This window comes from Oncorhynchus keta, chromosome 9, assembly GCF_023373465.1.
Source record: "Oncorhynchus keta strain PuntledgeMale-10-30-2019 chromosome 9, Oket_V2, whole genome shotgun sequence".
Classification (NCBI taxonomy): Eukaryota; Metazoa; Chordata; class Actinopteri; order Salmoniformes; family Salmonidae; genus Oncorhynchus; species Oncorhynchus keta.
In genome coordinates, this window is record NC_068429.1 from 35,796,183 (window position 1) to 35,806,868 (window position 10,686).

Here is a 10,686-nt window from a genome sequence, read left to right on the forward strand (position 1 = left end):
ACACAGGACCTTCTAATCTGCAGGTTTGCATGGGCAGGAGTTCCGGCTTTCCATCGTGACATCACCAAATGTCCAAATGTAAATTGATTAAGAGTTTCAGACCTCTGTCAATAACAGCTAGTTTTCCGTTTCCCCTCCCCACTCAGACCACTCCCAACAAACAGTCCTAGCTAAATTCTCGCTTGAGAAATAGGTTACTTACAGTATAAACGGCTGCATTGGGCCTTTAATAGAAAGTAGTTGGCGCAGGCTGACACTGTACTGGTACTATAAATGAACATAATTGCTTGAACTAGACTAATAATGTCATACACTTCTATTGGAAACGTACATTACGGAAACCTGTTTGCTAGAGGGCAATCCAGACTTAAAACTTCTTCATATTTTTCCTGGAACATTGATGGCTGTTTTCTCTACAATCTCATTGTGCAGGAGTTGGCTGAAGCTGCATTCTCCAGGAAGTTACCCAGCCCTGTTATCTTGCCATTGTCCGAGCCCTGTCAATAACCATTTGCAGTAATTGGTGTATTGCTAGTTTCTTTTTCAACCATTTAGTTTTTCCAGCCAGCTAAAGAGAAAATAGGGCACATCTGTTTTGACTCACAATTTGCACAATGTAGGCCTAAACACACACACAACACCAGACACACACCCACACCACCCTAACTTCTGACGTCGGAGTGGGAGTTTAGAAGGGGGCACAAAAATTACCCCTGCCTTTTTGGGATGGAACAAGAGACAGAGGCCGCCTCCTCACCAGCCCCTTCCTTTCCCACAGTAAACAGGAAGACTGAGCCAAGTCAGACCGGAGACCAGAGAGAGGAGCCAAACACTCAGGAGAAGGAGGACGTCTAAATAGCTGCAAATCCAGCATAAACAAAAGAGAAGTCTGACAAAAGGAATGAACATAAGGAGTAAGAATCACAGAGAGGTGGAGAAACTCCAGTTAACATCTCAATACACCTTTGAGGTGGAGAAATCCGCTAAGAAAAGTTTTAAATATAGAGAGGGGGAGCTTTCAAAGCAAACGACAAAGGAAAAGCCTAGGCAGTCTACTATGGCTGGGCAAGTATCCAAGAGCTCAGCACAGCGACTCAGCCGAGACCTGACCTGTTCTATCTGCCTGGACCTCTTCAAGCAGCCTGTCTTTCTGCCCTGTGACCATACCTTCTGCCAGGCATGCATCGCTGGCTACTGGGGGGGCCCCAGAGGCCAGGTCCAGGGGGGATCTGGATCCTGTCCACAGTGCAGGAAGGTATTCCCTGGCCAGAGCTACCGGCCCAATCGCATCGTGGCCAACATAGTGGAGAGCTACTGCCAGGGCCTGGAGGAGAGCGGGGGGCTGCTGGGGGACATGGGGGTACCAGAGAGGAGCTCTGGCCCTGCTCCTGCCCCACGCTGTGGCCGGCACCGAGAGGAGCTGAAGCTCTACTGTGAGGAGGACCAGGAGCTGGTGTGTCTGGTGTGTGGACTCTCTCAGGAGCACAGGAACCACACCATGGTGTGTGTCCAGGAGGCACAGCAGAGATACAGGGTAAATCCAAATTCAAATGGATTTCTGTTGCCTTTTTACACTGCTAAATTTCACAAAGAATGCTTGTAAAAGGCTTAGTACAGGGTAAAATATGTACAATAAGCCAAAGGGTCACGGATGCAGGGGAAATTGAGGACAGGAAAAATCCATTTTTGGGCCATGGATATAGTAGCAGTATTATGCATGGGAGGAATTGAAGCAAAACCATTTTTTGGGATCAAATATAGCACAGAAAAAGTGCCTTGGCATCGACAACTAAAATGTCAATGATTTGTCATACCACTTCAGGTGCCCCTTTATTTTTGTAAACCGCTCATTATCCTCCGCTGTTCGTCTGTTTTCAAGTTGCATCCGGCTCTTTTCCCGTAACATTGTTTGTGCCAGACTCACTCCCAGGGCAGATTACTGTATTTACCGTGGATGAGCTCTGGTGAACTGTAGAGAACACAAGGCTGATGACTACTTACAGTAATGCTGCTGCTTTGTTCTGGCTATGCAGGCTTCTCTCAACAGCTCCATGGACTCTCTGAAAGGGGAACTGAACATGGCCCTGCAGTGTGAGAGAGAGACTGAGGAGGAGGTCAAGAAGCTCAAGGTAAGAAAAACTATAGTATCTCATACCTACACCTGATAACAATCTATATATTGCGCTTAAACCTTGATCTTCTCAAACTAGGAGCACACAGCGGACCTGAAGCAGCGCATCGAGGCCCAGTTCAGCGACCTGCACCAGTTCCTTTACCAGGAGGAGAAGCTGCTGCAGGTGAAGCTGAAGACAGTGGAGCGCATGGAGCTGATCAGACTAGACGAACACAAGGCCCTGCTCTGTGTGGAGGTCTGCCGTCTGCAGAGGGCCCTGAACGAGATCGAGGACAATCTGAGGGTGCAGGACCCCTTTACACTGCTGCGGGTGAGACAGGACAGGGCTACTGTTTACCTACTGGAGTTATTCTTGAACGACTACACTGAACAATGTTTAGGTTAGATTTTGATTATTTGCATGTGCTGTTTGAGCAAAAATATGGATGTGAGGACAAACCTAGCTTGCATACTTCTAGACATTTATATCTGCTATAATAATGTAGTTAGTATCTATTCTAGACATTCTACAGAAGGACCCCAGAGTGAGGGAGGAACACTTTAGGGTGGAACACAGGCAGAATGTGGGCCCATGACCTCACTCCTGGTCGATGGTGAGGATAAGGAGATTATAGGGACAGGCTCAGACCCAGGGACTTTCCCCCAACTACGGGGAGATCCCAGAGGGTGGGACAGCATTAGCTCAGACTCATATGATGTCATATGGAAACACTGCTTTTCCACTTGTTAACCACTGCCAAAGCTGATTATCACTCTCTCCCCTCTGTCTTTCCTGTCTCGTCCCAGAATATCAAGACCCTGCTCCAGAGGTGAGAGCATGGCGTGACGTGGGCCGTTTTAGCTTTCACCATGTTATTCCATAATGGGGTTTTCCTGTTTCTGATATGTATTGTCTAAAGCTTGTGTTGTCTTTGGCAGGCCTTCTCCGAAGTTTGAGAAGCCTACCCTCACGGCTCCCAGTCTGTGTGAGGGGCGGTTCGCAGGGCCCCTGCAGTACCGAGTGTGGAAATCACTGAAAGGAAGCATCTACCCAGGTACTGTAATTTAAATAACTCATCTTGAATAGAGTGAATGTCAATTACAGCACGCAGGAGTTGCAATTCAGGAGCTTTCAGCTACTATTCTTGCTCTGCAATGTAGGTGATTTGCAGTGTTGTAGTACGGTCTCCAGACTTGGTCTAGGTCTCGTCTCTGTGTCTGATACATTTGTACTAGGTCTTGACTCGGTCTCGGACAGCGAGGACTCACAATTTCTTCTTGAGACCAATGGAGTAAAAAAATCTCAATTATCAGCTTCCATTCAGTCAACGCATAAAACCGTTTTTCCATGCCAAATATATACACTCCTTTTATGAAACAATATCTTATCAGCCCTTATATCTATTATAGACATGTTTGCGCAGTGGCGAACCTATGGGCCTTCAGTGTGTGACAGGTTCATGATTCTGTAAGGACAGCAACCATAATACCAGCGCACTCATGTAGGAGAGAAGACTTTTGGTAAAACACAAAGGGCCAGTGGTGTAGTGGAGAATATGTGCCGTTTTTTGTTTCAGTTGGCATTGCTTATACTCACTTTTTAAACCCTACTGATGCATATCAAAGTAGTGTAGTGGAGGTATACGACTTATCGATTATGTAGTATAATAGAGAAATCATTGCACAAAGTAGCCTACACAATCGCAAGGCACATGAAATACATTCACATGCTTGCAGCACACCCAGCCCAGTTTCAGAGGAATATCATCTGCAGGCAGCAAGAGTGTAGCAGCTGTCATCCAGTTTTGGAATGGAGCAGCTCACAGAATGACATCGGTACCCTGTAGGGTAGGAAAGACATTTCAAATCATGATATCTACCAGTAAATACTTAACTAAAGCATCAATTGGTATGCAAACCAGGTATTGAAAATGTTTAGTCCGAAGTTTTGGTTAGTAGGCTATTTGTGATGCGCAATTGTCATCATGCACTATTTGCATCAGGGGTGTAGACATGGCTAAGCCTGGGTGGACAGAGGCCACCCACTGGGGAGGCTGACCCTGACAAATTGATGTGGTCAGAGCCGGGCGGCCCTATACGCTCACAACGCAAGTTGCGTAGGGCCCTGCAAATTACGCAAGGGCCCCGCCTCCCCCTCGTGTCAAAGCAGGTGTCAATGTTTACAACTTGAATGAGAGGATGAAGCGGAACTATCCTTCTGGTTACGTGTTCAGGTGAACTTGTGTTCTCTCCTCTCCAAGTTTGATGCCAGCAAATAACAGTAAAGTTATGTTGATGTGCTAGCTCGCAGTGTATCTCTCTCTAGCCTGTCTGTCTTGCTAACCTAGCTGGGCAGTGCATCTCTCTCTAGTCTGTCTGTCTTGCTAACCTAGCTGGGCAGTGTATCTCTCTCTAGTCTGTATGTCTTGCTAACCTCGCTGGGCAGTGCATCTCTCTCTAGTCTGTCTGTCTTGCTAACCTAGCTGTGCAGTGTATCTCTCTCTCTAGTCTGTCTGTCTTGTTAACCTAGCTGGGCAGTGCATCTCTCTCTAGTCTGTCTGTCTTGCTAACCTAGCTGGGCAGTGCATCTCTCTCTAGTCTGTCTGTCTTGTTAACCTAGCTGTGCAGTGTATCTCTCTCTAGTCTGTCTGTCTTGCTAACCTAGCTGGGCAGTGCATCTCTCTCTAGTCTGTCTGTCTTGCTAACCTAGCTGGGCAGTGCATTTCTTGGTCTGTTTGTGTCTTACTAACCTAGCTGGGCAGTGCATTTCTTGGTCTGTTTGTGTCTTGCTAACCTAGCTGCCCATTGCATTTCTTGGTCTGTTTGTGTCTTGCTTGCTTGCCAGCCACTTCCAGGGCTGTGTTCTGTGACTTTGTGCCTGACAAAAGTGAGACTGATATGAAACAATTTATTACGTTTGATAAAAGCCAACGGTGTTTATAAACTGCAGCTCAGAAAATATAACTAACACAGACCCCAGTACTGGCATCTTCAGCAAGTACTAACACAGACCCAATACAGCTGGCTTCAACAAGTACTAACACAGCAAGACAGACAGACTAGAGAGAGATACACTGCACAGCTAGGTTAGCAAGACAGACAGACTAGGTGATTTTGAGTGTAAAAATCAGACAAATCTATTTGAAACTCATAAAAAAACGAAGGAAAACAGGATTTTTCAAACAGGGTGCCTTTCCTTCTCTGGGCGGGCCATTTAGGAACTTTTTGGCAAAATTAGAGTATACCCACTTCTCAAGGCACAACTACACCACTGCATAGGGCTGATGGAAAGACAGCAGTCACACACAGAATGATATTAAAGGATAAGACGTTCATAAACTAGGACACAGTAAGCCAGTAGGTCCCAATCCTAAAAATACAAAAACACAACCATTAAGCATTTCCCAATCGAAATGTACAACTATTACTTCCCATCGCATTTTTAACACATCATATAACCGGTAACATAAAGTTTATACTGGAACTGAGTGTTTTAACTACTTTGGAGATATGAAATCAATCATAATATCTGTCAAAAATATATACATAAAAAATAGGTTATATTTGATCATAACATAATCTGTCAAAAAAAATAATATATATATATAAATTATTTATATTTGACTCAACATTCCATGATGTACATTAAGGCATTGTGGGCAGAATAGACGGATGCAGTTAAAAGAATGATTAATATAACACCAATACATTTCTTGACAGTCCAAAAAATATTGCTATCAGGTTGTAAATCACAGCTGGCGATGTACATTGTTTGCTCCATTCTGGATGCACTGTTTCAGTTTCGATTACTCAATATTCTGGACAAAAACTGACAAATGTAACTAAGGCTGGGAATGTCAATACAATCAAACTAGCAAGGGCAAGCATCACAAGTCAGTCATAAGTGGGTGAGTGACTGACTTTTTCCCCTCATATAGTTTTTCAGGGGTTATACGGTACATTCGGAAAGGATTCAGGCTCCTTGACATTTTCCACATTTTTTACGTTACAGCGTTATTCTAAAATTGATTAAATAAAAACGTCAATCTACACACAACACGCCATAATGACAAAGCACATTTTTTGTTGTTGACATTTTTGCTCATTTATTAAAAATAAAAAGAGAAATATCTTATTCACATAAGTATTCAGACCCTTTGCTATGAGACTCTAAATTGAGCTCAGGTGCATCCTGTTTCCATTGATCATCCTTGAGATGTCCCCAAGAACACAGTGGCCTCCATCATTCTAAAATGGAAGAAGTTTGCAACCACCAAGACTCTTTCTAGAGCTGGCCGACCAGCCAAATTGAGCAATCGGGGGAGAAGGGCTTTGGTCAGGGAGGTGAGGAAGAATCCGATGGTCACTCTAACAGAGCTCCAGAGTTCCTCTGTAGAGATGGGAGAACTTTCTAGAAGGGCAACCATCTCTGCAGCACTCCACCAATCAGGCCTTTATGGTAGAGTGGCCAGACAGAAGCCACTCCTCAGTAAAAGGCACATGACAGCCCGCTTGGAGTTTGTCAAAATACACCTAAAGACTCTTAGACCATTAGAAACAAGATTCTCTGGTCTGATGAAACCAAGATTGAACTCTTTGGCCTGAAGGCCAAGCGTCACGTCTGGAGTAAACCATGTTGATATTTCATTTTTTTTTATACATTTGCAAACATGTCTGAAACCTGTTTTGTGTGTAGATTGATGAAGGAAAAAATATATTTAATCAATTTTAGAATAAGGCTGTAACATAACAAAATGTGGAAAAAGTCAAGGGGTCTGAATACTTTCCGTATGCACCGTACACAGCAAGAGATGCAGATGTCATTTTGTTAGCTAGCAAGAACTTGAGCGACTGTTATAAAATGAACATATCCCTTGCGTTCACAAATTCAAAACAAAACAACTGATGAATTTACAAATGCGCAACACCTGCTGAATAAACATAGGCAAAACAAGTCATATTTAGTGCCTAACCAGCTCTGCTACGGTGAGTGAAATGGTCAGAGTGAGATACATTTATGTCTGGAAGTAGTTACCTCGAAAGCCAGCCAACAAGCATGAATTGGCAGGCAAGCTGCAGAAGGACGAGGAGGCTAGACATTCCCCATTACTCTGGCTAGCAATAGTTGTTGATCTTGTTGTTGTTGTTCATGCACATAACTGAGGGAGAGAGAGCCAACATTTTCATGGTTGTTTGATCAACAGTTCCCAAATCCAGAAACCCATTCGGGTGTATTTTGTGGCTTTTGGCGAATGGGTTCTAATGATCTGAAGTCGGGCTGTTGCAACTGCCTGTAAACGCACAGTCCAGTTCAACGTGAATGATGGCGGCCAGTGTGGTAAATGGCTTGTTTGTATAAAGGTCAACCTCAGCTCTGATTGGCTATGTCGCACCGGTCTGTGTAGACTCTGTATGGACAAAACAGATGTTTTTATATACTGCAGTGTCTATGCTTTTTAAAAATGTTAGTACCTTCATTTAACTTGGCAAGCCAGTCAAGAAGAAATTCTTATTTACAATGACGGCCAAACCCGGACGACGCTGGGCCAATTGTGTGCCGTCCCTATGGGACTCCCAATCACAGCCAGATGTGATGCAGCTGTGATCTTAGACCACTGCGCCACTCGGGAACCCAAATTACCCAAACGAACGTATACTTTCCCGCTCTATATTTTCCCAAACATTCTAAGAATTGATGAAAACATGAACATATCTAAGTGGTCGCTTGAATGTTTATTTTTAATTATTCCTGGGGGTGTATATGAACAGATTTGAATAAGATTTCATGTTTCTAAAATGCTGTCTGTTCCACTTTAAGTACAACAATGTTTCACACACATAAATTATTTTCAAATAGGTGGCTAACAACAGTTCCACTCACAAGATGAGGATCATTTAAAACTTAACTTCTTGTTAAAAGTTATTTTTGAAAAGGGAGGAGCTAACGAATGATCAACAACATCCTCTTTGATAACACCTGCTGCAACCACCGCAAACTAGCCGACAGCAAAACCTAGTCAGCTAGACTGTGGGGAAACAACTGCTCGCTATTGCGCAGTGACCTGTTGGACTTTAATGAGTGGGACTGTTGTAAAAATGGTCCCACTCATTAAGTCAAAATGTGATTTATTCCACTGTCACTCCAAAATGTTGCCCTAATACAGTTAAATGGCAGATGCCTTTAGCCAGCTTCTGATGTCCTAGCCAACGGCTGACTTAGCTATCTAGATTTATCTCCCCCAGAGACCAGCAAAAACATCTGTAATTCTCTTCAGTGTTAACTCTTTCCTTTACAAAAACTGAAGAGATTAAATCAGAACTGTCTTTGAAAATATTAATATCATTATTATTATTATTATAATCATTATTTTATAAATCCTTAAACCTTCTCTGAAGGCGTAGAAGGCCAATTGTTCCCCACTGTGTTTGGGTTAGTAATCATTGGTGGAGTGTCTCTATTTTCCCTCAGCATGCAGTATTTACTATTCTGAATGTCTAAAGAATCCATATGTTGTCCTGTAATATGAACACAGAAATACTGGACATTTTCAACTCTTATTGTTGTGGTGATATGACAAAATTACAATCATGGTCTTTAATTGGACTTTTATTTCGCTAGTCTCGGTCATGACTCGGTCTCACCCTCCCCCCTCTGGTCTCGGTCTTGACTCGGTCTCACCCTCCCCCCTCTGGTCTCGGTCTTGACTCGGTCTCACCCTCCCCCTCTGGTCTCACCCCCTCCCCCTCTGGTCTCGGTCTTGACTCGGTCTCACCCTCCCCCCTCTGGTCTCGGTCTTGACTCGGTCTCACCCTCCCCCCTCTGGTCTCGGTCATGACTCGGACTCACCCTCCCCCCTCTGGTCTCGGTCTTGACTCGGTCTCACCCTCCCCCCTCTGGTCTCGGTCATGACTCGGTCTCACCCTCCCCCCTCTGGTCTTGGTCTTGACTCGGATTCGATTTGCTCCGATCTTGTGCTTGAATCGGTCTCGCTTTAGCTGATCTTCAACACAACACTGGTGATTTTCACAGAATGCACTACTTTACTACACAGAATTGACAATTTAATTGTTGTTTACTTATTTTAGACAGAATGTTAAACTGTTTCATTGAGAATGATACTGCTGTACCACTTTTATCTGTATTATGGAATGTTATACTTGGTTTCCTTGCTCTCAGTTCCAGCTGCCATCACCTTAAACTCAAGCACAGCCAACCCGTGGCTCAGCCTGACCTCATCCCTCACCTGTGTCCGCTACCAGACCTTCAACCACTCTGTCCAGGACAACCCTCACCGCTTCAACGCTGCCCTGTCTCTACTGGGCAGTCAGGGCTTCACCCATGGCCGCCACTACTGGGAGATAGAGGTCTACAGCAGCACTGTGTGGACCGTGGGGGTAGCCAGAGAGTCTGTATCCAGGAAGGGGGTCATCAAAGCCCTGCCAGCCAATGGCTTCTGGACCCTGTCCTTGTCCTATGGAATACAGTACATGGCCTGTACATCGCCCCCTACTGTCCTGTCACTTGAGGAGCCTCTGGCTAGGATAGGGGTGTATCTAGATTATAAGAGGGGTCTGGTGTCTTTCTACAATGCAGAGAGCATGACTCATCTCTATACCTTCCGTGAAACCTTCACAGAGACGTTGTACCCCTACTTCAATCTGGGATTCCTGGATAAAGTGCATGAGAACGAGCCCCTCAAAGTTTTCCTTCCCAAAATCTGACAGCCGCGGCACGCATCTATCTACACATCGCAAAGCCTGAGGCGAGCCTTATACTGGTGCTAAACCTCCCTCAGAGTATAACCGTCAGATAATATGCAACATAAAAAAACGGACACAAAATACTACCATATTGTTTTGAGATGTTAACGAGTAAGTAGGCCAACTGTTCAACTTCAGAAATGTCTCAATATCTTACTGAAGTCATCTTGATGGGGGTCAGTGAGCTTCAGCATCAAGGTTTGTTTAATGTTTTTGTCATCATTATTATTAATCCACAATAACCTTTTGCAATATTACAGCGTTAATTTGTACGGGCCTGGTGTTAACTGAATGATGAATACAAAATTGCCTTATTGTCTACAATGTACGGCAGTTCAGTATTTTGAGACAAAGGTGCGCCAGTTATTTGGATAAGTCATTTTCAATGCATGATTATACTTTTCATGTAAATGTTGGATATCGTCAGTACACTGCAAGATATCGTTCAAAATAAACACTAACTTGTTTTGTGTCTCAGTGTTAAAATATAACCATTTTTTGATATGAACAGTCTTAGCAAAAAAACAGCAACAAGCATGAACACACTTCTGTTTGTGAATATCAGAGCACAGGAAAGGAGACACTCATTAAGATGTCATTTGAATCGTTTTCTGTGTGATTGTGTCCTTTTCTTACTGAGCTGAGTAATGGTCAAAGTTATTAAGATCCTTTGAAGTTACATGTCTGTACAATCTCCACAAAAGTACATTTCATACGCTTTTTCTTCCCTCCCATTCCCTTTGCCTTTACCTAACAACAAAAAAAAACGGTATTATTCAAAAGTTATTTTCGGAAGGTAACTGCACTCAACG

The 10,686-nt window shown here is 43.8% G+C and overlaps 1 protein-coding gene across 1 annotated transcript; it reads left to right on the forward strand.

Annotated features, from left to right (window-relative positions):
• The first annotated feature begins 746 nt into the window (after positions 1 to 746).
• Positions 747 to 10,346, forward strand: LOC118387651 (zinc-binding protein A33-like). The gene is made up of 6 exons (XM_035776231.2): positions 747 to 1,534; positions 2,034 to 2,129; positions 2,211 to 2,444; positions 2,921 to 2,943; positions 3,053 to 3,168; positions 9,291 to 10,346. The coding sequence occupies exons 1-6, from the start codon at positions 902 to 904 to the stop codon at positions 9,833 to 9,835; spliced, it is 1,647 nt and encodes a 548-aa protein (XP_035632124.1). The 5' UTR covers positions 747 to 901; the 3' UTR covers positions 9,836 to 10,346.
• Positions 10,347 to 10,686: the final 340 nt, after the last annotated feature.

Coding starts and splice junctions, on each gene's coding strand:
- LOC118387651 (XM_035776231.2), top strand. CDS start 902: ATGAACATAAGGAGTAAGAATCACAGAGAGGTGGAGAAACTCCAGTTA. Junction 2,445..2,920: donor ACCCCTTTACACTGCTGCGG/GTGAGACAGGAC, acceptor GTCTCGTCCCAG/AATATCAAGACCCTGCTCCA. Junction 2,944..3,052: donor ATCAAGACCCTGCTCCAGAG/GTGAGAGCATGG, acceptor TGTCTTTGGCAG/GCCTTCTCCGAAGTTTGAGA.